The 27,266-nt window shown below is 43.3% G+C and overlaps 1 protein-coding gene across 1 annotated transcript in view; it reads right to left on the bottom strand.

Moving 5' to 3' along the window:
* The window catches only part of SNX1 (sorting nexin 1), a 95,664-nt gene that overhangs the window by 46,670 nt on the left and 21,728 nt on the right, over positions 1 to 27,266 (bottom strand). The window contains exons 2-9 of the mRNA XM_077471858.1: positions 25,335 to 25,437; positions 25,139 to 25,260; positions 23,481 to 23,547; positions 23,079 to 23,122; positions 21,591 to 21,732; positions 9,176 to 9,254; positions 9,011 to 9,086; positions 8,801 to 8,914 (exon numbers count right to left, since the gene is read on the bottom strand). Of these exons, the coding sequence (XP_077327984.1) occupies positions 8,801 to 8,914; positions 9,011 to 9,086; positions 9,176 to 9,254; positions 21,591 to 21,732; positions 23,079 to 23,122; positions 23,481 to 23,547; positions 25,139 to 25,260; positions 25,335 to 25,437 (747 nt within the window). The remainder of the gene's footprint in view (positions 1 to 8,800; positions 8,915 to 9,010; positions 9,087 to 9,175; positions 9,255 to 21,590; positions 21,733 to 23,078; positions 23,123 to 23,480; positions 23,548 to 25,138; positions 25,261 to 25,334; positions 25,438 to 27,266) is intronic.

The raw sequence follows: 27,266 nt of genomic DNA, 5'->3' as shown, positions 1-27,266 counted from the left end.
CGTGGCGTGCTTCAAAGGGGTTTGATTAATTCTGTGAGATATACCCAAATTAGTATTTATATGCACAGCAAGTGCGTCACAGTGCCTTAACCACTTCAACACTGGGCACTTTCAACCCCTTACTGGGTGCTTTCAGTGCTGTCACACTTTGACAATTGCTCAGTCATGCAACACTGTACCCAAATTCATTTTTATTTTCTTCACACAAACAGAGCGTTCTTTTGGTGGTATTTATTCACTGCTGGGTTTTTTTTTTAATTAAAAAAATAAAAAAAAATTCTGAAAAAAAAAAAAGTTTCTCTTAGTTTCTGCAGGTACATTTTGTAGATAAGTATTTTTTTCCCCTTCACTCATGTGTGCTGATGAGGCTGCACCGAAAGGTGGCACTGACTGGTATCACTGGGGGGCTTTAGTGTAATAAGGGCACTGATTATCAGTGCCCCGATTACCTGTCAAGGTGTCCCCTGCGAGGAGATGCCGCTGATCAGCTTTCCTTGACACACACTATCTGTGTGAGGCGATGGGAGCCAATTATCTTCACTTCTGCATTTACATGTGAGCAGCTGTGATTGGACACAGCCGATCACATGGTTACAAAACAAAAACAAAAAGCACATCATCGGCTCTTTATGGACATCGGGGTTGCGCGGCCGTGATCACTGCCCAACTCTACGGGCGCACGAGAACGGCCATTCTGGGGTGAGGTCATATGCCATCCACCCACCACGAGAGCCGCACCGCTCCTCCATCGTTTGACTGTGGGTGGGCGGCAAGTGGTTAAAGCATATGTAAAGGCAAAACTACTTTTTTTTTTTTTTTAATTTTTAGGCCCTTACATTTATAGATACATTTTGAAATTGATGGCAGCAACAGACCTCAAAAAAGTTGCAACAGGGTCATGTTTAGTATCCCCTCTTCTTTTAACACTCTGTAAAGGTTTTTTTTATCTTAATGCCATCTATTCAGCACCCCTTAATACTTAACTGAGCCCCCATCTCTGTCCACGAGTGTCTCGGCCATCTCAGACTCTCTCTCCCGACTGGCTGACACACAGAAGCGGCTCCCGCTGATGTCAAAGTCAGTCAGCCAATCGAGGGGGGGGGGGGCTCTATGTCTGAATGGACACATGGAGCTGTGACTCAGGTGCCCCCATAGCTAGCTGCTTGCTGCGGGGGCACGTGACAGGGGGGCGGGGCAAGGAGCACAGAAGAGGGACCCGAGAAGAGGAAGATCCGGGCTGTTCTGTGCAAAACCACTGCATAGAGGAGGTAAGTAGAACATGTCCCCCCCCCCCCCCAATAAAAACAACAAACACAAGACTTTACAATCACTTGCACATACAAGCACACGGACTCTTCTACTACAAAGATTCAGAATGCAGTTTAGCATTGTTCTGCTGCAAGGCCTTCCCTGAAAAAGACATCTGGATGGGAGCATATGCTGTTAAAACCTGGATATATCTTTCAGCACCGAGGGTGCATTTCCAGATATGCAAGCTGCCCATTCCATACGTACTAATGCACCCCCAAATCATCAAAGATGCAACAGACCATTTTAAATGAGCTTTGGCCCAAAGAAAGTGGCATATCTGGATTTTATTCAGATGTGGCTTCTTTTTGTGATACAGCTTTTTGGAAATATTCCTGAACCCATGCAGTGATGTCCATAACATAATCATGCCCGTTTTTAATGCAGGGCTGTTTGAGGGCCCAAAAATCACAAGCATCCAATATTGTATTTCGACTTTATTGCCTTGTGCACAGATTTCATCAGGTTCTCTGAATCTTTTGATATTATGTACTGTAGATGATGATATACTTACAGTCTTTGCAATATTAAATTGAGCAACATTATTCCAAACAATGTTCTTTCAGCTCTTCCTTGTTAGTACTACTTTGCCAGCTTTTTGTTCCAGTGTCCCAACTTGTTTGAGACGTATTGCTGCCATCAATTTCAAAATTACCCACATTTTATTATTTTTTCACAACAGTTTATACATTTTATATGTTTTCTATTTTCCATTGTGAATAAAATATGGGTTTAGGTGATTTACAAATCATTGTATTCTGTTTTTAAGTAGATTTTACACACCATTCCAACTTTTTTGGAACTGGGATTGTAGGTGAGGTGATAGAAAGCTGAATGATTGAAAGGGGTATGTGTTCCAAAAAAGGTAGTGAAAATATTTTTAATCCTAAAGGGGGATATGTTCAACATCTCCAATATGCGGAGGTTAATCTTTAAATTGCTGAGATTGCAAATTCTACTGAATTCTGACAAAACAATATTTTAGGTAAACAGAGGGTTGAGTGAGAAACAGGAGGAGGTTGTTGGCAAAAAGAGCCAACTTATGGGGCTCTACGCTGACCTGGACACCTTTAATGGGAGTTATTGCCGAGGCTCGGTTCACACAGGGGCGACTTGTCCAGGCGACTTAGCCGCCTGACAAGTCGCACTCTGTTCTGTACTATGGAACCGTTCTAATAGGAGTGACTCAAGTCGCTCCGACTTAGAAAAAAGGTTCCTGTACTATTTTTGGGGCGACTTCAGGTGCCTTGCATTGACTTCTATACAGAAGTCGTTTTGCAAGTCGCCGCTGAAGTCGTGTGCTGGTCGCGTCTGAGTCGCGCTGCAAGTCGTGCCGCCCCTGTGTGAACCGAGCTTAAGGGATACTGCCAGGTGTTCCACAACAAGAACATATAACAGAGGGGAGAAAAAAAAAAAAAAAAAAAAAAGAGGGCAGCCCTGATGGGTTACTTTTTGAGTATTGAGTGTGGGTTTGGATAAAACACAATTCAATTGATTTCCGGCTGATAATATTGGGACATAATCCTCTGGACCAGGGAATTTCCCAAACTAAATTTGACACAGGGATTCATCCCATATTTTTGTCCTGGTGACAACTGTGACCAAGGCAGAAAGTGAAGGCCAACCCAAAATGTTTAAGTTGTCACCAGAGCAAGGTTAAAGCTTCAAAATGATGAAAAAAATTCTGGTGACAACTGTCTAGGTTGGAAGTTCCCCTCACTTTAGGCCCCTTTCACACTGGGGCGGGAGCGGCGTCGGCGGTAAAGCGGCGATATTTTTAGCGCCGCTTTACCTTCGTTTTAGTGGCGGTATGCGGCCGCTAGAGGGGCAGTTTTAACGCCCGCTAGCAGCCGAAAAAGGGTTAAAACCACCCGCAAAACACCACAAAGCGGCATTTTGCCGGCGGTATAGCCACGTTGCCACAATGATTTCAATGGGTAGGAGCGGTTTAGTAGCATTAAATACACCGTTCCTTCACCGCTACAAAGATGTGGCTAGAAGGACTTTTCACCGTCCTGCTGGCGCACCGCTCCAGTGTGAAAGCCCTCCGGGTTTAGGTTAGGTTAGGGCTCTGGCTGAGCCATTCAAGAACAGTCACGGAGTTGTTGTGAAGCCACTCAGACACTGTTATTTTAGCGGTGTGCTTAGGGTCTTTGTCATATTGAAAGGTAAAGCTTCGGCCCAGTCTGAGGTTCTGAGCACTCTGGAGAATGTTTTTGTTGAGGATATCCCTGTACTTGGCCGCATTCATCTTTCCCTCGATTGCAACCAGTCGTCCTGTCCGTGCAGCTGAAAAAACACCCTTACAGCATGATGCTGCCACCACCATGCTTCACTGTTGGGACTGTATTGGACACGCGATAAGCAGTGCCTGGTTTTCTCCACACATACCGCTTAAAATTAAGGCCAACAAGTTCTCTCTTTGTCTCATCAGACCAAAGAATATTATTTCTCACCATCCTGGAGTCCTTCAGGTGTTTTTTTTTTTAGCAAACTCCATGCGGCCTTTCATTTTGTAACCTTGGCCAGATCTGTTCCTTGCCACAATTCTGTCTCTGAGCTCTTCAGGCATTTCCTTTGGCCTCATGATTCTCATCTTCTCTGACATGCACTGTGAGCTATAAGGTGTTATATAGAGAGGTGTGTGGCTTTCCTAATCAAGTCCAATTAACATAATCAAACAAACACAGCTTTTAGGACCATGTGATATTTCAGTTTTTCTTTTTTAATAAATCTGCAAAAATGTCAAAAATTCTGTGTTTTTCTGTCAATATGGGGCGCTGTGTGTACATTAATAAAGGAAAAAAAAAAACTTAAATGATTTTAGCAAATGGCTGCAATATAACAAAGAGTGAAAAATTTAAGGGGGTCTGAATACTTACCGTCCTCCCTGTATATGCAATTATATGCATCATTCATAATATTAGTCAAAGCTGAAAATATGGCATTCATTACCATATTTGGATTGTGTGTGTGGATTGGAAAGATGGCAGGGCATTTACCCACTGCTCCCACTTATATGTGGCAAGTGTAAAGGCCTCAGGAAGGACTTGCTCCCCACCGTTCACTCTCGTGGAGGGTATAGTGTCTTATTGGTGTTCAGGCTAGGGGGGTTATTCTCAATTCAGACCCATCCAGATTCCTCTAGGCTGTGGATGGTTCTTCCAACCATTTGGACCAAACTTTCTGATACTTCAGAGAGCAGCCTCTGTTAAAGTATGTGGCCCTATATAGGGGTAAGCTCTCATTCACCACCTGCCTCCATGAAGCGACCGTAGGTGGGGCCGATGTTCTCCAGTGGAGTGCTATGCTCTTTCTGGCGTAAAACATTAACAGACTCACCAACGTACGTTCCGCCACAGTAGGGATCAACTGTTCAACAAGAACCAATAAACAGACAGATATGGATGGCTGCAAGGGGATAGCGCTAATTGAATAGATGCAACACATCACCTCCTTCCAAGACCATAACAGCTGGACAGGTCCAGAATATGTGAATAAAATTCCCCCGGGGTTCCCCCACATCTCCAACATCCAGGAGAGAGATTAGAATCCATTTTATGTAGCCTAGAGGGGGTGCAGTAGGCTTGGTGGACTACTTTAAATTGGATCAAGCGGTCCCTGGTGGAGACCAGGGACCGAAACGGGAAATCCCAGATATCCTCTCAGTCTTCCTGATCCAGCTCTGGGACGTCCCGACCCCAACAGGAGCTAAGTTTATCCAGATCAGGAAGGGAAACTTTAAGAAGATGTACAGTGACTTGTGAAAGTATTCGGCCCCCTTGAACTTTTCAACCTTTTGCCACATTTCAGGCTTCAAACAAAGATATAAAATTTTTATTTTTTGTGAAGAATCACCAACAAGTGGGACACAATTGTGAAGTGGAACGAAATCTATTGGATTTTTGAAACATTTTTTTAACTAATAAAAAAATGAAAAGTGGGGCGTGCAAAATTATTTGGCCCCCTTGCGTTAATACTTTGTAGAGCCACCTTTTGCTGCAATTACAGCTGCAAGTCGCTTGGGGTATGTCTCTATCAGTTTTGCACATCGAGAGACTGAAATTCTTGCCCATTCTTCCTTGCAAAACAGCTCGAGCTCAGTGAGGTTGGATAGAGAGCATTTGTGAACAGCAGTTTTCAGCTCTTTCCACAGATTCTCGAATGGATTCAGGTCTGGACTTTGACTTGGCCATTCTAACACCTGGATACCTTTATTTGTGAACCATTCCTTTGTAGATTTTGCTGTATGTTTGGGATCATTGTCTTGTTGGAAGATAAATCTCTGTCACAGTTTCAGGTCTTTTGCAGACTCCAACAGGTTTTCATCCAGAATGGTCCTGTATTTGGCTGCATCCATCTTCCCTTCAATTTTAACCATCTTCCCTGTCCCTGCTGAAGAAAAGCAGGCCCAAACCATGATGCTGCCACCACCATGTTTGACAGTGGGGATGGTGTGTTGAGGGTGATGAGCTGTGTTGCTTTTATGCCAAACATATCGTTTTGCATTGTGGGCAAAAAGTTCGATTTTGGTTTCATCTGACCAGAGCACCTTCTTCCACATGTTTGGTGGGTCTCCCAGGTGGCTTGTGGAAAACTTTAGACGAGACTTTTTATGGATATCTTTGAGAAATAGCTTTCTTCTTGCCACTCTTCCATAAAGGCCAGATTTGTGCAGTGTACGACTGATTGTTGTCCTATGGACAGACTCTATTACCTCAGCTGTAGTTCTCTGCAGTTCATCCAGTGATCATGGGCCTCTTGGCTGCATCTCTGATCAGTCTTCTCCTTGTCTGAGCTGAAAGTTTAGAGGGACGGCCAGGTCTTCGTAGATTTGCAGTGGTCTGATACTCCTTCCATTTCAAAATGATCGCTTGCACAGTGCTCCTTGGGATGTTTAAAGCTTGGGAAATCTTTTTGTATCCAAATCTGGCTTTAAACTGCTCCCCAACAGTATTACGGACCTGCCTGGTGTGTTCCTTGGTCTTCATGATGCTCTCTGCGCTTTCAACAGAACCCTGACACTATCACAAAGCAGGTGCATTTATACAGAGACTTGATTACACACAGGTGGATTCTATTTATCACCATCAGTCATTTAGGACAACATTGGATCAGAGATCCTCGCTGAACTTCTGGAGTGAGTTTGCTGCACTGAAAGTAAAGGGGCCGAATAATTTTGCACGCACCACTTTTCAGTTTTTTATTTGCTAAAAAAGTTTAAATTATCCAATAGATTTCATTCCACTTCACAATTGTGTCCCACTTGTTGGTGATTCTTCACAAAAAATTTAAATTTTATATCTTTATGTTTGAAGCCTGAAATGTGGCAAAAGGTTGAAAAGTTCAAGGGGGCCGAATACTTTCGCAAGGCACTGTAAGTATATCCGGGAGGGTGGTTTGTTGGTGTAGTCCAGCCTCAGGACCTCCCGAGAGAAGCTTGTATGAGTTGAGGGGCGGCGTGGGAGAGTTGTATGTACCTGAAAAAATATGATTCTGGAATATTGTATTTCGCACGCAACAGGTGCAGTGGAATCGGTGAATTATGTATTATCTGGGAGAGTAATTTAAGACTAAATTTAGACCAGGTATTGGGTTCAGGAATTGCATATATCTGGGTTAGATTGGGATTACACCAAAGTGGAGCATTTGGTGAATGGGCTCCAGGGGGGTATCGTTCCAGTCTAAGGCCATCTCTCCACGCCGGCAAAGTAGTGGTCATAGAAGGGGTCAATGCATAAGGGGCACGCGGACCACGGAAGATTAAGAATTTAAGAGCCTCGAGGGACTGCAACACCACTGAATTAGTGACATCGGGGTCCAGCCACCACCCCGCAGTGACCAGCTGGGTGGCTAGGAAATATTTATGGAAATCAGGGAATGCAAGTCCACCTTGAGAGGTAGGACGCATTAGTGTTGTCCACCTATATCTTGGGAAATGAGGACATAGGAGAACATTTTATTGAGTTGTGAAAAGATAGATTGCGGAATCCACTGTGGCGAGTTTCTAAAGAGATATAGAAATTTGGGCAATATCTTCATTTTAATTAAATTGATACAGCCTAAAAGTGATAGGGGCAGGGACTCCCACGCCTTCAGCCTTGTCCGGGTCTCAAGGAGCACAAGACGTAAACTGTGGCCTTCCCAGAAACCTCAACACCAGGATATTGGAACCGGTCGACCAACTTGAGTGGAAGGTCCGGAGAGACCCCTGCGCGAGTAGCCGAGTCAATGGGATTTAGTTTAATTTACTTTTAGTCCGGTAATAGGGGCAAACGAGCTTAACACCCACAAAGCACCTTCTAACGATAGTCCTGCATCATTACGGAAAAGGAGGAGGTCATCTGCGTACAGAGCCACCCTCTCCTCCAGCCAGCCGATTCGAAGTCCTTTAATGTGAGGGGAAGTGGGAAGTGCTTCCACCACTGGTTTGATTGCTTTGGCGAACAAGGCCGAGGAGAGAGGGCAGCCCTGCCGGGTACCTCTGAATAGTGGAAGGAACAGGAGAGACTCCCCCCAGCTAAATGGCCGAGGTGGGCATCTTGTAGATTATTTGTAGCCATCGGATGAATACAAGAGGGAACCCCATCCTACGAAGGACCTCCCACAGAAAAGGCCACTCAGCTGTATCAAAGGCCTTCTCTATATCCAATGATGCTACCACTCTGGAGCCCTGATTAAGGTGCTGGACGTTTATGTCGGTGTACAGTCCTCGTAGGTTAATGTCAGTGGATTTGTTGGCTATAAACCTGTTTTGGTAGGACTCAATAATGGGTAATAGAGGTTGGAGTCTTAAAGTGATCAATTTGGAGAGAGTCCAAATTAAGGAGGGAAATTGGCCTATAGGAGGTGCAAGAGGTGGTATCCTTGGCCAGTTTATAGATCAACGCCACATGTGTATGGTACATGGAAGGTGGTAGAGCCCCTGCCTGTAGGCAGTGTGAGTATAGGGAGGCCAGGAGTGGCGCCAGCTGACCACTGTGAGCCTTGTAAAACTCCACAGGGAGGCCATCCGGACCCGGAGACTTTCCAGTAGGAAAGGATTTAATACCTGCGAGGACCTCCTCAGGGGCTATCGGTGCCACCAGGCTCGTTCTGCATCCTACAACCCCCCCCCAAAGCCAGAGGGTCAAGATGGTCCGCAATGTCTCTGGTTCAGGTTCAGGGGGAAGACCCCAAGGGCAGCACCAGAGCCAGAGTTATTTTTTTGTTTTTTAGTTTTGATGGCGGTCAGCTTCAGCAGAGAATTCTCTGCATAGAAAGAAAATCAGTAAAATACTTTGTCACGATCGCAAGGGGGAAATAAATAAATGAATCACGCTGAGCGTATCCTCCCGATGTGAAAGGGGCCTTATAGCAAGAGTGAAGGTAAGACATGGTAGGGAGAACTGTGCTTAGCTTTTGTTTCAACTTCTACAAAGGATAAACCTATTTTAGAACTTACTGCTAAGCGGTCAGGAAAAATGTCCAAAGGGACCACTTTGGTACTTACAATGTCAGATTCATTCATCTTGATGGTCATTTTGTTGACAGCATCAGTAGCTCTATTGAACATCTTGAGGAGTCCAGCTCCACTCAGAGCCTGAGTGCTGACAGCACGAGGAAGCTGAAAAGAAAGAAAACGGCACTTGTTTTTACCTCTTGCAAAACATTCTTCACTCTAAGAACTCCTAACCTAAAAAAAAAAAAAAAAAACATTTACCTCATCTTTTTCTAAAAATTCACGAACATCCGGGTCTTGTAATAGTGTTGGGTGGCTGACAATTCTCTGCAGGTACCTGTGGTAGAACATGTGAAGGTTTATATATAATCCATCAACATGACCAAGAAATAGATGTTACTATACTATAATTATTATGTTTCTTACCTCTCCAGAGCAGCTCGTCTTCTCTCCAAAAAATCAACTGAAGAGGAATCCTCTTTCCCAACTTTCACTTTAGTCATACCTGAATAAAGCATAATACACTATAAATGGAGACGGTTCACATATGTGAATCAGGCGAATTGATAAATCTCTGTATACTCTCTACAGCACGTGTCAAACACAAGGCCGTGGGCCAAATCCAGCTTGCCAGGCCATTTCTTGTGGCCAAGATAAAAAGATCGATGGAGCCGGCAACATTAATCCGTGTAGCATGCTTATTGAATACATAAAAGTGACAATAAAAACAAAAAACTGACGTGTTTCGGCACTAGCCTTAGTAAATTTAAAACTGTAAAAGGTAAAAAACATTTTATAGCCCTACAAACTCCACCAAAGAACAAATTAGCATAATAAATTGGTACATTTATGTAATAAGGTGCTTAGTACAATGATACCAAAAGCAGGCAGAAAGATAAACCACACTTTCTACATCACTTGAGTGTATTCTACATATACTCTAGTTCAGTTGTTCTCACCCAGTGGGCCATGGATTCAACAAACTCCCCCTGAGAAAGACATGTGATCGCCCTGTGTCGCTAGCTGCCGATTCACACAAGCCTGCAAACCATTTGGAGAGGATTTTTATATTGTATGGTTTCTATAGCCTGGTGCTCTGCAAGCACCCATAAAGTGCGAGTACTCTGATGTTTACCTACAATAAATTTCTATATTTAAAACAACAATGCACTCTTTTGTATTTTAAATTGAGGATACCATCTTTGGATTACACCTGGGGGAGCCTGTAAATCCTGCTACTTGGATCCCAGAGGTGGTTCAGCTGCTGTTGTGGATTAAACTTAATTTTGCGGTCACACAATTGGAGGTGAGCGCAGTCACGTGTGTGAAGTCATGGTTAATATTTGGATCATCATTACAGAGTCACTTTATGAGATGGAGATAGAGATATATATACATACATACACATTAGGGCTGTGGAAATTAAAGATTAATTCCTCGATTAAGCGTTCATTTTTTTGATCAGTACTCACCTCTCACAGACATAGACGTCTCCGGACTCCTCCCCACTTTGCCAAGTGCCTCTGTCTGCTAACAAAGGGAGGGGGGTGGGGGCTGGAATCCGGTGATGTCGAACTTCTGATTGAACATAACACGTACGGAGGAGGAACTACGCATGACCTCACCCGCTGCTGCTCTACGGAACTAACACGACTGTCGGCTTTACATGCTGTGTTTTTATCCTCTTTATGTGAGTAGTTTGTGTTTGAACACAAAAATGAAATCTTAAACTTAAGCGGTGAGCACTTAGATCTTTTCTTTCTACCCATGACCTGGCGTCCTTGCTGAGATCTAAGGAGATGTAAGAAGTTTATGGTCAGTGTTAACCCTTTTGATACCCGCTTGAATGACCACCTGTTTAACCACTTCACCCCCGGACGACATTGCTGGCTTAAAGAGGAAGTAAACCCTGATGGGTTTACTTCCTCTTTTTTTCCCTGCAAAGGTAAAGCATAATGGACTACTATGCATCGCATAGTAGCTCATTATGTGTCACTTACCTGACACAGGAGCCAGCGAAGTCGCCGCTGATCCCTGTAGTCCGCCGCGTCCATCTTGCTGGTGGCGTCTCGCAGCTCCGACCAATGACAGCGGCGAAGCCGCGATGACGTCACTCCCGCGCATGCGCACGGGAGTCGCGCCTCGCAGCTCCGCCGCTGTCATACGGCGAGGCCGCGATGACGTCACTCCCGCGCATGCGCACGGGAGTCGACAAATTTGGCAAATCCATTCTTGGACTTGCCGCATTTAGTGCGCATGCGCGCCACTGTCTACGGCGCATGCGCCGTAGACAGCGGTGCCCATTTTCGGGCAAATATCTCCTAAACCATATAGGTTTAGGAGATATTACTTGGACCTACAGGTAAGCCTTAATCTAGGCTTACCTGTAGGTCAAAGTTGTTTGGAAGGGTTTACTTCCATTTTAAGACCAGACCACTTTTTGCGATTCGGCACTGCGTCGTTTTAACTGATAATTGCGCGGTCGTGCGACGTGGCTCCCAAACAAAATTGATGTCCTTTTTTTTCCCACAAATAGAGCTTTCTTTTGGTGGTATTTGATCACCACTGCGGTTTTTATTTTTTGCGCTATAAACAAAAATAGAGCGACAATTTTGAAAAAAAAAACGCATTATTTTTTACTTTTTTTTAATATAATAAATATCCCCCAAAAATATATTTAAAAAAAATAACATTTTTCCCTCAGTTTAGGCCGATACGTATTATTCTACATATTTTTGGTTTAAAAAAAAAATAAAATAAATTGCAACAAGCGATTTACTGGTTTGCGCAAAAGTTATAGCGTTTGCAAAATAGGGGATAGTTTTATGGCATTTTTATTAATTTTTTTTTACTAGTAATGGTGGCGATCAGCGATTTTTATTATGACTGACATTATGGCGGACACAGACATTTTTGATACATTTTTGGGACCATTGTCATTTATACAGCAATCACTGCTATATAAATGCAGCGATTCCTGTGTAAATGACACTGGCAGTGAAGGGGTTAACCAGTGGGTGGCAGTGTAGGGGTTAAGTGTTCCTAGGGGCGTGTTACTGTTGGGGGCTGGGCTTTCTTTTAGTGAACACTGATCTCTGCTCCAATCACATGGAGCAGAAATCAGCGTCACTTGTTGCTAGGCAGAACGGGGAGACGCTGTTTACAACGGCATCTCCTAATTCAGCCACCCCGTGAGGCGACCACGGGTATGCCCGCGGCGATCGAGTCCGCGGTACCCGCGACCGGACTCACGGGGGTCCCAACCGCCACGCGAGCACGCCGCCGGTGGCACGCTCGCAATGGCAGTGCGGCAAATTTAAAGGGACATACAGGTACGCCCATTTGCCTGCCCGTGCCATTCTGCCGACGTACATCGGCGTGCGCCCATCGAAAAGTGGTTAAACAGGGGTCCATGCCATAAGGCGAGAGTGATTAGTTAGACCGGAGGTGGAGGGATTGTCACACTACTGTGGAAAAAAAGATAATTTACATCAGTGCTACAGTTTGAATTTAAAACGTATTTGTGTGAACTGTGACATTAAGTCATGGATTGTGGAAACTAACTAGGTGTTGGGCGATTGGTATACACTATATACACATTTACCACTGACTAATGCAGAGTTGCAATGCAAGGAGATCAGCTAAAAGTAGTTGGATCTGTATGTGCATTATAATTAATGGAAATTAGTTGATTAATAGGGAGCAGCGGCAAGATTGTTTGGGACTCTGTGTTCACAACGGGGTACTATTTATACATGGACAATTTTTATACAAGCATGCCACTTTTTAGACACGTCTTTCAAATACAAATTGTCGCATGTAGCACTGTGCGATCTAATCGCCGGGGCTTCCTTCAACTTGTAGATACCCGTCTTAAACAGTGGGAGAGAGCCTGCTTGAAATCCAAGGAATTGCTTGCCGTGAGAAGGAAGGACAGAATGCTTTCGTTCTGTCTTCCATTCACGCAGACACTCCAGTCCTAATTACTACATCGACTGCCATTGATAAGCCTCTCTGTGTCCACAGATGCAACCTTAAAATGGGCCGTAAGGCCAGACGCTTTGTATAAAAAAAGCATCTGTATACTTATTCCAATTAGCTCTGTTCAATGCTTATGCACTATACAAAGCATCTGGACGAACTGGATCCTTCATAAAATTCCGGGAGGAGATGACAGCCCCTCTGTATCCAGCAGAGGCTGTGGCCCAAATTCCCAATCCAAATGCAATGAGCCAGCTGCACGAGAGGCATTTTCTGGATGTCCTCCCTGGTAAACCTACCAAAAGAGCACCCCAAAGAAAATGTTGTGTCTATAATTCTGCTTCATTTTACTGTATTTTATGCTATACTATAAAGTTTTATTGTTACTGTCTTATCGGGTTTGCTTTACAGGTATGTCATTCTACTGTTTTACTGTACTGTTAACCATTGCTTTGCAGGTACGCCATTCAGCTGCAGCACAGATTTATTTTGACAGCAACAGGGTTTGCTCTCACGATACATAAATCTATGACTCCAGCGCTGGAGGAGGTGGATTTCACCACCACAGTTTTAAAAACAAAAAAAGAAGAAGAGCAAGCCCCTATGCTTTGGCATAAATGTTTATATTTATTGTATGCCCATCAATAGAAGTGGGTGGATGGAGGGCAATATTCTAATAGTGGGCATACCACAGATCAATCTATATCCAATGACAAATTATATATATATATATATATATATATATATATATATATATATATTAGGGGCGTGGCCAGCCGACAGGGAAGATGGACGCTTTCTAACTCGGCTCCATAGCGAGGGGAACCACCGGAGCGACTAGGAACCGCTAGAGACCGTAATTTTCTCCCCAAGCCCACTCACCAACCTCCTGACACTCAGAACACCGATGTCCCACAAGTGGATGGGAGAGCACAAGCCTAAAAAGCTCACAATGCTGCTGTATCCTCCCAGAGAGCAGGTCAGCCATGTCCAAGATAGTGCAGACGGCCTCGCGGTGCCATGTGGAACTCACACTGATCTCCCGGCAGAGCATCAGGGAGAAATAAACACTGGAGACCGGCCACGATCTCCTGTATTAGACCCCATTGCAGATTCTTTATTGAATAGCCCTGCAAAAGCTTGGATGAGGATGGATGAGCTGGCGCCACGGACATCCCATCCAGAAATTGAGGCCCAGGCTTTCAACCCCCTGCAATCCAACCAGTCCCTGCACTCATCCATGGCATCCTTCCCCACATCAGGGAAACCAGTCATGGAAACCACATTGAAGGACATGCTGATGTCGCTACAATCCTCCCTGATCACATATTTATCAACCCTGTTCCATAGACTAAACTCTGACGTGAGCTCATTAAACAGCAGTCTCCATTATTGAGAGGGGAATGTCAGAGTGCTCACACATAGTCAATGATCTCATAGACTCCCACGATGAAGTGAAAGAAGAACAGAGATGGGTCCGGGCCAAGCTTGCCGATTTGGAAGATCGCTCCAGGCGAAGTAACGTAAAATTAAGGGGGGTTGCCGAAAGTATTAGACAGACTTACCCAAATACGCCAAAGACCTAATTCGCACAATCCTACCAGAAGCTACACCTTGTGACATTGTGATTGACAGGATCCATAGAATTGCCAAACCTTCACACCTGCCAGCTACGGTTCCAAGAGATGTACTTCTGAGGATCTATTTCTTCCACATCAAAGAAAAAATGATGTATGAAGCCAGATCCAAAGGCCCCCTACCACGCCCGTTCGAGGGAGTACAAACATTTCCCGATCCTAAATACACACTGCAACTAAGACGAGATCTTAACCCGATATCCAAAAGCCTTCACAAAGTCCTATATAAATGGAGATACCCGGAGATTCTACCATCAACAAGAATGGGACAACACATGCCATCAGTTATATTCAAAAGGGCATTCGGCTCAAGAATGGGGGATAATACCGCCTCTACCCAAGGATGCTGTACCTCCTCTCCTGCAGTGGAATCCGCCGACATCCCAGCGCACCCAAAGGTCCAGGAACCAACCAATGGAAACCTCCAGCTCCTAAGGGTCCAATAACCACTTTTGCATCACCCTCTTGGAAGATGTTCTGTTTTTCCGTTCCACTGGTAGTAACGGTTTCCCTTTAAAGCGGTAAAGCTGATTACGGCTTTTTCCTGTGTGTAACACAAGCCGCTGCATACTGTTTGTTATTATAACCACTCAGTTCAATACTTGTTGTTTTCTGTATTAATAATTCATTTTAGGGACAACCACAGTGTACCTACATCCAGACGCCAGATAACCTGATCCGTCTCCACAAAAAGACTCGACCGCTGACACCGCGAACCACCTATTACGAACTGTAAAGGTTTCTGCTTTTATCAAAATATCCTTTGGTCACAGCCTCAAATATGCCACTCTCAGTCATCTCGCTGAACGCCAAAGGGCTTAATCACCCAGCAAAGAGACATTCTCTATGGCATACAGCGGAGAAACTGGGTGGCGACAGTCTGTGTGTTCAGGAAACTCACCTGACATCAGCATACCTATGCTATAACAGCAAATTCCCTCATATGTACCGCTCTAACTACACCTCTAAAAAGAGAGGCGTGCTCATAGCAATCAAAAAAGACAGACTTGAATCCAATACAAGAAATCTACGACCCCAATGGCCGGTTCTTAATCTTGATCTGCACGATTAACGGGACCAAATACACGATACCAAATCAATGTCCCCCAACTCCCATCAAGCTAATTTCATCAAGAAAACGTTATCCAAATTAAACAATATACGACAAGGTCATCTCCTTGTCTGTGGAGACTTCAACCTGGTAGCAGAGGTCCATATGGACACCACCTCGGCTACAAAAAAGACCATCTTCCCTGGGACAGCTCCTGACATTGTTTGATCTTTATGATGTTTGGAGATGTCATCACGGATCAGAGAGGGACTATACCTATTTTTACCCGCATCACAAGCCCTATTCCAGACTTGATATGTTTCTTGTTGACAAATGGTTGTTACAAAATGTAAGTGCATCTACTAACCAAACCATGGCATAGTCAGACCACAATCCAATTTCAGTAACCATTAACGACACTTCCCCCCAGCGGGACAATTTCCTCTGGCGAGCCAACAACTACATATTGCAACACCCCTCCTACTCTACTGAAATTGCTAATCACTTAAAAGAATACTTTGAAATAAAACGCTGAAACGGTGGGGGATCCTGCCGTGGTGTGGAACGCACATTAAGTAGTTATACGTGGTATTATTATGAAACTTAGCTCGTTTAGTAAAAGGAAAAGGACGCAGCAAATTGAATCCCTCACCTCCCAAATAGCTAAGCTAGAGATGTAACACAAATCCAACCCGCTCCCCAATATACTAGCCCAACTAATGACACTTAGACACAAACTTAGGTTGCTTCTTCGCTAAACACACACACAAACATATGCAATGTAAACTAAATGCCATCTCCTACTCCACGTCCAACAAGGCTGGCAAGAAAGTAGCACAAAGAATCAAAGGGCCACGCATCAAATCTAAAATCCACCACCTAGTCCACCCGCATTCCAAAGAGAAATTGTCCAACCCTCAGGACATAGCAAATGCATTTATCGACTTTTACAGTGAACTATAAAAACTAAATGAAGACTCACCAACCGTCCCCTGCTGAAATTGATGAGTTTCTTAATCGAATTAACCTACCTACACTGACCGAAGCCAAATTGACCTCCTTAAACGCATCATTCTCTGCCCCAGAAATTCTTCCAACCATCACGTTGTTACCACATAACAAGGCCCCTGGACCCGACAGCCTCACAGGGGAATACTTTAAACAATTCTCTACATACCTGCTTCCTCACTTGACAAAACTCTTTAATGACGCTACATCCTTGTCCATGTTCCCTATAGAATCATTAAAGACACTCATCACTCTACCGAAACCGGGGAAAGAACCAACCACCCCCCCAAAACGTTTGTCCTATCTGCCTACTTAACCTGGACTTGCTAGACGCTTAATGATACACAAAGACCAGACCGGCTTCATTAAGGGGAGACAAGCCCCGGACGCAACAAGACGCATGTTAGATCTGATACACCACGCGGAATCCAGCGGAACGCCTTCTCTGCTTCTCTCTTTAGATGCAGAGAAGTTGTTTGATCGGGTCCACTGGGAATACCTGCAGAAGGTGTTACTGAAACAGCTCTTCTCATCAAATTTTAAACCCCTTCTGCACAAACTATGACTTGACTCTCAGAAAATCACTAAACTAGAATTATCATGGTCTGGCAGATTGGCTGCGTTCAAAATTATGTTACCCCAAATCTTGTACCTATTCAGAACCCTTCCTATTCCCATCCCCAAATATTACTTCCCATCACTACAGAGCTTACTTAAGTGTATTTGGCGTGGAGCCAAACGTAGGAGCACACACTCCAAACTTCAGAAACATAAATTGGCGGGAGGTTCGGGGTCGATAGACTTTGAAGACTATCACACAGCAGTGATAATAGATCAAACCAAAGAATGGTTCCTTCATACTCCAAGTAAAATTTGGGGCACAATAGAACATGCTTTGCTCATTCATCCTAGCTTGAAGGGGTGGTTGATGAGCACTCCATTAGGCCTCAAACTTCCCAAAGCCCAAACCCCCCCACCATGGTGGCTGTGGCCCAAGCATGGAAAAACCCACAGCATACACCATGACCCAAACACCCAGCAAATACCGATCCCAATTGAATCTTTACATCATCTGTCCTCTGACCTATCAACTACTACATTAGATTAGGAAAGGCATCACTTCCATTAACCAGCTGTTCCAGGGAGCTCACCCAAAAGCCTTCTCTATACTCCAAAACAAAATTTAATTTTTCCCATTCGGACCTCTATACGTATATCCGCGTAAAACACTGCCTTAGCAACATCAAACTTCCTTTATACACAATTACAGCAGCAATATAGGAATATCTAACTGCTTCCTTCCCCAACTCAAAAGGTCTATCCCTCATGTAGAATACTTTTACACCTAAAAACATAAATTCACAAAATCAACGTCTCACACTCATTGGGAAAACGACTCGAATGCGCCATTCAAGGAACAACAATGGGAAAGTGCTTTAAGATCCATATACAAAACCACGAAGTGTTCCACACTGTGGGAACTGACCCAAAAGCTGTCACTTAGATGGTACTTAATTCCATCATGGATAGCATGATACAATACCAAGGTGTCAGACATCTGTTGGAGGTGCAACTCTACCAGAGGAGATTTATTCCACATTTTTTGGGACTGTAAACTAGTCCATACTTTCTGGAATTTAGAATTTCAAATTATAGCAGACATAACACAACTCCATATTTCCCCTACCCCAGGCTTAGCTCTCCTAAACCTGACAATAGAAGACATACCATATTCATACAGGCATGTGACGACCCACATCCTCCTGGCAGCCAGATTGTCCATAACCAGGTTGTGGAAATCAGACAAGATTCCCTCCATTGATCAACTTCTGAACACCATCTACCTACACTACAGCTCAGAATTAATGATGTCCTCCAGTGAGGGTATGTTGCCCAAAGAAAAAAAAATAGGTGGACATCGTAAGAGGACATTATGTAAATGTCATGCTACGATAACATGTACACTGTTATGCAATGTTCACATTGTATTTCTCTGCTTCGACGTAAATCAATAAAAATTGAATGATCAAAAAAATTTGATGGAGAATATATATATATATATATATATATATATATATATATATATATATATATATATATATTTCTCATATTCCCAAAACTTGTGGCAAAATATAAAATATTGCATGGACTCATTTTTTTTGGGGGGGGGGGGGGGGGGGGGGTTGTGCTATCTTGGCATTTCATGACCTCCGAAACAGATAAGTAGCAAGGCCTGAAAACAAAAATTTACACCCTTAGAAATCCTGAAGGCAGCGATTGGTTTTCGGTGTCCTGTAGGTGGCTAGGTTCCCAAAAAGTCTCACATGTGGTATTATTTTTTGTCAATTTTCAATCACTTGTGACAAAAAAATAAAATAGTCAATGGGCTCAACATGCCTCTCAGCAAATTCCTTGGGATGCCTACTTTCCAAAAAGGAGTAATTTGGGGGGGAGACGGGCGGGAGTTGTACTGTCCTGTCATTTTAGCAACTCAAGAAATGAGATGGACAGTCAAACTAAAAGCTGCGTAAATTACAGAAAATTTACCAAATTTTGTAGACACAATAAGTTTTGCGTAAACCAATAAAATACACACTTGACTTTTTTACCCAAGACATGTGGCTGAATAAATTTTTGTCTAAATGCATGACTAAAATGGAGTTTATTAAACTTTCTCTATAACAAAAAGTAGAATTACACAATTTTTTTCATCAAGATCGCAAAAAATAAAAATCCCAGAGGTGATCAAATACCACCAAAAGAAAGCTCTATTTGTGGGCAAAAAGGATTTGTTAGTGTACTGCATTACATGACCACGCAATTATCAGTTACAGTAGCGCAGTGCCACATTGCAAAAAGTGCTCTGGTCATGAAGGGGGTAAAACCATCCAGGGCTGAAGTGGTTAATATATCTCTCTAGTCACACACCTCATGTAAGAAACACAGATTTCATAATAGGTCTACTCACTGCTTCTTCCAAGATCATGTTACTTATGCTACACATGTAACGCAGAAACTGCTTTCATAAACAGATACACACTGCAACATACTACATGAGCATTACATTCACTGCTCATAATAAATCTATGCACCAGAAAAGGGGGGGGGAGCAGAAAGGGCAGCTGTGAGTGACAATGTTCTTACTTATTTTAACGTGATTTTAATTTTCTTGTCTTGAAAAAGACACATAAAATCGGGGAGAGGGGAGCAACTTCACCCAGGGCACTGGATGACCTTGTTCCTGCCCTATTGTGCATCTACAGTGGAAGATCTAAGGCAGTGCTGCCTCTTCCTACTAGCCTAATGAGGTTAGATTTAGTGATGTCTACTCTGCCACTCACTGTTCTTGTTGGTGGCTCTACCATGAAGAAGCCAAGTCCTGCCTCTACCACAGTGGCTGCCTCCATATAGACAGGCAAAACAAGTGATTGCCAAATCAATGAGGAAAGATCAGCTTTGAGAACTTAAGCAATACTTGCAACAGGCCCTTTGCTTGGCTTTTTGGGGTACTGTTTAAAGAGGGAATGCAGTCTCTTTAAATTGCTAGAGAGAAATTATCCTCACTGGGAGGTATGTCACATTCTAGCTTTACATATTTTTGCTAATGTTTTCTCTTGACTGGCAAACAGAATTGAGAATTCCATTTTTCTCTGCTAGTTATAAATTCAGTGGGTGGTTGCTACTTTATGGCTTTACCTTAGTCACACATTTCTCACTGAAGACAATTTCTAGTGTGAAGCTTCACTAAGGAAGATTCACACAAAATATCATGAGGTAAGTGTAAAATGTTAAATACACTTACCTTTGTGTCATCCATTTTCTAAAAACTCAGACTGGATCACAAACAGTACCTGTTAAGCCCCATATACACTATCAGATTTTCTGCTGGTTTTTGTCTTCAGATTTACCAAAATAATGTAGTGCAAGGGCCTGCCTGATTGCATACACATTGAAACTCCTAAGGTTTGACCTCATATTATATGGTTTTGGTAAATCTGAAGGAAAAAAAATCTGCAGAAAATCTGATAGTGTGTATGGGGCTTTACTCAATGGTCCTGTTCCCCTTCACCATTTCCTGTCCCTGCTATTTCTATCAATAGAATAAGTATCGCTACAAGCAATGGCCCCATAGGCTTACAACACAGGAGCTACATAAAACAGAAGGAGCAGGAAATGGAAAGTGTGCTATTCCAGTTTTAGAGACCAGTGCCAGATAAAAGGAAAGAATTGATGCAAGTGTAAAAAAAAAAAAAAAAAAAGAAAAAAAAAAAAAAGAAGAGTAAAAAAGCAGTTAAAACTGATCATCAAGCAGATATAAAATCCACAAATTAATGCTACTCTGACGTCATTGTGTACAAAGAAGGACCAGCAGTCCTGCATTGTACAGGAGGGCAGCAAGGGTCTGACCAAAACGGAGAGTACAACCTGCTGGAGGAGTGAGGAATAAGACAAAATATTTTTATTTCATCTTTCCCCTACCTAGCCAGATGAGCTCCAAGTACAAAATCAATCAGTTTTACTGCAGTGCAAGGAGCATACTAATAGGAAGAGAGAACAGAGTGATTTGATTATACATTTGTTTCCTTTCAATGTCCAATCAAAGGCTAGGGTGCAAAGGGGACCAAAAAGTGTTACTGAACATCTTCACAGAAAAATCAGGACTCCTGCCTGACCAAACAGACCTGTACTGTGTGGCAGAGTTGTGTAGATCACAGGTCTGAACAAATATGAAAATCCCTAGGTGGGTAAAGCAGCAGTATGTGTGTTCTATTTGTGTATAGAAAGGACAAAGGATGATTTTTACTAACAGAAAGAAAATCAACAAAAGGGACACATTTTACTGACTGTATGTCCCTTGTTCTGATAGCCGTTTGTGATTTTGGCTGTACTTAAGATTTAAAACCATAGCATAGCCTTTGCTGAACTAGAACACCTACCCAAAGATGGTTGGCCATGCATAAATGACTTTCTCCTTTTGGAGGCAGATGTATGCACACATTTCACTGCACTCTTTGAAGTCTCTCTACTAGTACTTTGTATTCTAGAGCTACTGACTACAAAAACACTACTATGACAGAATGAGATAATTACATTGCAATTTTTTTTATCTAAAACATATTAAAAGGTATTGGAAACACAATGTTCTCCAGTGTACACTACCTACCTATGAGGCTTTTCTCAGGAGGTGGAGCGACAATGAACCCACTCTGGGAATGCTTCTCTGACAGCTTCTCATACAGGCCCAGAAAGTCACTGAACCTTCTCTTCACAATGAAATTTTTGCTCCGGAACATTGGTAAATTGGTCTGGTATAGTAAAGAAAAAAAAAAATACATAATTGAGAGGAAAGCCAAATAAATATCTGTGATTACTCAGATTAATAACGTTACAAAGTGCTCAACTGTCCACTTTACAATTGAATTTTCAGGCTGCTTTCACACTGATCAGTTTTTTTTCCCTTTGTGTGTTAAAAAAAAAATAATAAATATTTCGGAAGAAAAATGCATGGCCGTTAAATCCTATGGAGCTGTTCACATTAGTCAGTTGCGGGTCTGTTGCGTTATTCAAAGCCCTGCTTGCTGCATTTTTGGTGCAGGTTTTGAGTCACTTTCCTTTTCACAGGAGCAAAATGCATTGGAAACACTCTAAAAACATGGCAAAAATGCATATGCATTTTGACAATGGAGCAGTGTGAAAGTAGCCTAATGCCGTGTACACGCGATCAAACTATCTGGCGGACCAGAGTCCGCCGGACAATCCGCCCGTGTGTGGGCTCCAGCGGACGTTTTTTTTCCCAAAAGTCCGGCGGACTTAGAAAGTAGTTTTGACTCAAAAATTGACCGCCGGACATCTGTGTGCTAGTCTGCCGGACTTTTGAAATGAACGGACTTTCCCGCAAACGGAAAAAAAGTCTGTTCATTTTGAACGCGGCTCCAGGTAGACGGGACTAGCAAGGGAGGTCAATGTCGCAACGAAAGCTGCGTGCTCGGATAAGGGTCTGATATGGACTCTTGGGGGAAACCCCCACGCCGTTTTTTCGGCGTAGGGCTTCCCCTTTAAGTCCATACCAAGTGACGGGGCCAGCGACGTGCCAATCTAGCCTCCAAAGGCGGCGACATTGACCTCCCTGGCTAGTCCCGTCTACCTGGAGCCACGTTCTAAATGAACGGACTTTCCTCCGTGTGTGCAAGTCCATTCATTTTCAAAAGTATGGCAGACCTAGTCCGGTTGTGTGTGGGCAGGTCCGCTCGTTCGGAAAGTTCGGCGGCCCTCCGCTTCAAAGTCCGGCGGTTTGTCCACTGGGCTAAGTCTGCCGGACAGTCTGATCGTGTGTACGTGGCATTACAGTAACCGAGGACCACAGCCTACCAGTGCGAGTAAACCGTAAAAAAGTGCAAGGTATGTTCACATAGTAAAAAAGGTGAAAGGTACAAAATTATATATTAAAATAATTTGAACAAATGGTAATTGAATAAAAAAAATAAAAATAAAAGTGAGTAAAAAATAAAATAGAGTATAGGTCATATGCTCAATTTGAGAAAAAAACACAACCATAAAGAATTGCGCCATTTAAAATAAAATTTCATTTTGCAAAGAGGAGATTGAACCAGAACTCCATTTATATTGGAGAACCTGTATTTCTGCTGCTTACCCGGGTTGAAACTTGATAAGCTACATATGCATTCATTCCATCACCTGAGGATAAAATTTGCAGTTATTACTCTATACTCTTTTCAAGTATCAAACATTGATTAAAATAAAATATCAGTAGAGCCATTTATTAGCTGTGCCTTGTTGGTCATTATGCTGCAATATATTGTATTTTCAAATTATACGTTTTTTTCTTTTCAGAACATTTACATGAAGAATGATTGAAGCAAAAAAGGTAAGGATGCAGAAACAAAATATCAAAACATTGAAAGACAAAGGTTGAACAGTTCTGTTTACCAAGTGCTGCTGGATGAGTCAAATTAGGCTGCCTGATATCTCAGGAGGATACAAGAGGTAACCACGTTACACAGAATATAATTAGTCATTCTGAAAGAACGCTCACCAATCTTCTCAGGGTCTGTGATATTGATGTTAAGCTCAAACTGGTCCTCTTGTTCTTCCTCTTCTAACTGAGAACAACCACAAACAAATCAATTATTTAATTTACATGCACTTACGATCAACTTAAAGAGACCCCGACAAAAAAAAAAAAAAAAAAAGATATAAATTGTGGACACCTAGAAGTATCGAATATACCTTTATAAGCATCTAATAACCTACTTTTATGGCCTAGTACTGGGCTTTTCTGGCAAATTGTCAGGCTACCTCCTCCTCCCACACATTGATTATGATGGACTGGCCTCAGTGGCAAAATGACTGTGCAGGAAACAGGAAGGGGCAAGCAAGCTTTGGTTCTATTGGAAGTGTTGCAGCTTTGCCTGTCATTATGGCCTGGTGTTCGGTTATGTAAAAGCATAATATTAGAGAAACCTCTAGGTGCCTGCGCTTTATACTTTCAGGTTTTCTTTTAACCACTTGCTGACCACCTCATAGCACTTTCACAGCTACAGGGCGGCAGCTGTGTGCCAGATCACGTAACACCTGATAACCCTCTCCCACCCGCATGAGGCGTGCAGCTTCTGCGGGGATTATTCACAGCAGAAGTCGATCTGCGGGGGCCGGGCACACGATGTCCGTCAGCATCCGCTGATCGCAAAGCCAGTATATAGTATAAAAACTATATATCCCATAGGTTGTAGATGCTATAAAGTTTGCGTAAACCAAACATGTAGCAGAATAAAGATTTGCCTACATTAACAAAAAGATTAGATTTTTTTTCCAATTCCTTTTTTTGATATGTTTTATAACAGAAAGTACAACTTAATGACAGAAAAAAAAAAAAACTGCCCAAAAGGTCCATGTCTGCGAGCCTCCCAGAAATGGTCTTTTTTATTTCTGACATTTTTTCCATATACAATTATTTTTTGGACATAGAGCCCCACTTTATTTAGTGAGTGGGTAACCAGAGGTTTCTCCTTTTTGATGCCTCTTAATTTGAAGGTTCCACTTTCTTTTGTTTAGTGACAGATTCTCTTGCACAAGGACATAGTCCCAAGATTAGTTACAGATTTTCCAGCATGTTTGATTGTTTCTATTAAATTGAAGCAATAAACTACACAGTGTTCCTTGATGGCTTAAAAGCAGGTGGAAAGAACACAGTTAGCCTCTTTCAGACTCCTTTTTAAAGCGGGATTCCACCCTAAAGTGGAACCTCTGCTGATCGGAACCCCCCCCCCCCCTCCGGTGTCACAATTGACACCTTTCAGGGGGGAGGGGAGTGGAGATACCTGTCAAAGACAGGTATTTTCACCCACTTCCGGGCATAGACTCCCACGGGAGTCTACGCCATTTCCTGCCCTGCCGCGCTGTCTGCTGGGACACACACGGGTCCCAGTGACAGCGCGGAGATTTCCTATTGCGCGGCGCGGCTCGCGCATGCGCAGTAGGGAACCGGGAAGTGAAGCCGATTCGCTTCACTTCCTGATTCCCTCACCTAGAACGGCGGCGGCAGCAGCCGAGGCCCGAGCGGTCGATCAGCCTCGGCATCGCTGGAACCCGGGACAGGTGAGTGTCCATTTATTAAAAGTCAACAGCTGTAGTATTTATAGCTGCTGGCTTTTAATATTTTTTTTTTGGCAGAATCCCTCTTTAACCTTTTACCTCTTCAAATGACTCCTGCTTTGGGGGTGCAGAAGCCGCTGCAATGAGCATAGGGGTTGTGAGTGGAGGCTCCTCCATCTGAGTACTGTGAGAACTGTCCACTGCCAGCTTGACGGTAGATTCTGCAGGATAGGAAGGACTGTTAATACAGTGACCACAAAATGCAGAAGAGAAGCGATAAAACACAACAGTGTACCTGCAAAAATATCCTGGTCATCATCATCCAGGAAGAGGCCATTTTCTCTTGAGGTTTCCTGTGGAGTCTCTTTCTTGGGCTCTGGAGCGATTACTTGTTTACTCTGAAATAGAAGTGAGCAGGGAGTAGTGTTAATAGAAGCTTAAGCCAAATGAGGACAGTGGCCATGGATACAAGTAGAAGTCTGATGGTAAAGTTACAGACAGTAGCAGTTTTCCACTAATCAACCTGGAAGCAAGCCAGCGTGAGATGTCCATTACAATAAGCCACACGCTACATCTACCTATAGGTCCAGTTATTTCATCTGCTCTAGAAGATATCAATTTTACAAGCATTTCGGGCACCACTCAAAATGTGGCAAAGACTATATTGTGTCCCACAGTGAGTCACTATGCACAACTGCTCCAGTTTTAGTAAATTCCCTCCAATGTCTTGTACACCACAAATCATCAGCGCTTTCAACTGTTGCCATCATGTTTCTATCACAGACTGTCACTTGAGTGCTACACAGTCTATGAAGACAGTGATATTTCTGGGAACCTAAAGGTCAGTTAGCCATAAAACTAAAGTGGAAGTTTAGTCGGAAAATTAAGTCCTGCTAGATAACTTTAGGCTGACCCCTTTGCAGGTATATCTATGTAAAACATTAAATATAAGCATCTATACTGTTTAAAAACCAGTAAGACACTGTCTCACCCTGCTCTGCACGTGCTCAGTTAGTTGCTCTTCATTTTTAGGCAGTGCCAACTTTGTAGACGCTGTTCTGCTTTCAGTCCTAAAGCTGAATTATACCCTCCTAGTCTTTACAGCCCAGGAAGCTGCTTCTGTTTGATCTGCAGTTGCCATGGTGCTGCACATGTAATCAGTTATGACACCAGCCATTTGATGGTTTGGTTGAGGACACAAACAAATATGACAGTCAGCAATCCTGACATTCCAGGAACGTAACTTTTTTTTTTTAAACTTAAAATTGATGGGTATAGTTCCGCTTTATGATTTACTGCTGCAGCAGCTTCCAGCAAGAAGAAACAGGAGCAATGTGAGCATCAATTTAGAGAACACACTAATTTTGGTAGCATAATTATTAAAGCGGAGGTCCACCCTAAAGTGGACCTTCCGCTCATCGGAACCCTCCCCCCCTCCGGTGCCACAATCGGCACCTTTCAGGGGGGAGGGGGTGCAGTTACCTGGATAATCCAGGTAACTGCACCCACTTCCGGGACAGCTCTCTGCGGAAAGGGGCGTAACTTACGCCCCTTTCCGCAAGTGCCCGCCCCTTCCCGCAAGTGCCCCGCTGCCTGCTGGGAAACACACAGCTCCCAGAGGCAGCGGGGAGCGTCCTTATTGCGCAGCGCAATTCGCGCATGCGCAGTAGGGAACCGGGAAATGAAGCCGAAAGGCTCCATTTCCTGATTCCCATACCCAAGATGGCAGCGGCAGGACCCGACAGACGACCTAGCGATCGGCTTCGGGTGCCGACATCGCGGGCGCGCTGGACAGGTAAGTGTCACTATTTTAAAAGTCAGCAGCTGCAGTATTTGTAGCTGCTCGCCTTTAAAAAAAAAACGCGGAGTCCCGGTGGACTCCCGCTTTAATGTATGTTTCTTGCTACAGAATAATATTTTTATATCAAGTTGTTATAGGTAAAGTTCCACTTTAAACACTGGCACCTAAATTATGCTAATTCAAAGGCACCCCAACTGACGGCGGAGTATAGAAGACGTAGTGCCGTTTCCTCCAAGAGACAGCAGATTATAACAGATGTAGTGTTAGTTATAATAGTTTAAAATCTGACAGTTTTAGAACTGATAAACAAAAACTGCTGCTAACTGGAAGTAAGGGGTTGGTTGGCCTGTTCAGCTTATCTGGCAAAGAAGATCTGTCAAGAACACAGAGTCTCACTGTGAGTAGAACCAGGTAGGCTTAGGGAGT

The sequence above is a fragment of the Lithobates pipiens genome, unplaced genomic scaffold (genome assembly GCF_037356315.1).
Source record: "Lithobates pipiens isolate NorthernLeopardFrog02 unplaced genomic scaffold, aLitPip1_a1.2 Scaffold_8, whole genome shotgun sequence".
NCBI lineage: Eukaryota > Metazoa > Chordata > Amphibia > Anura > Ranidae > Lithobates > Lithobates pipiens.
This window is presented reverse-complemented; position numbering and strand designations above follow the sequence as displayed.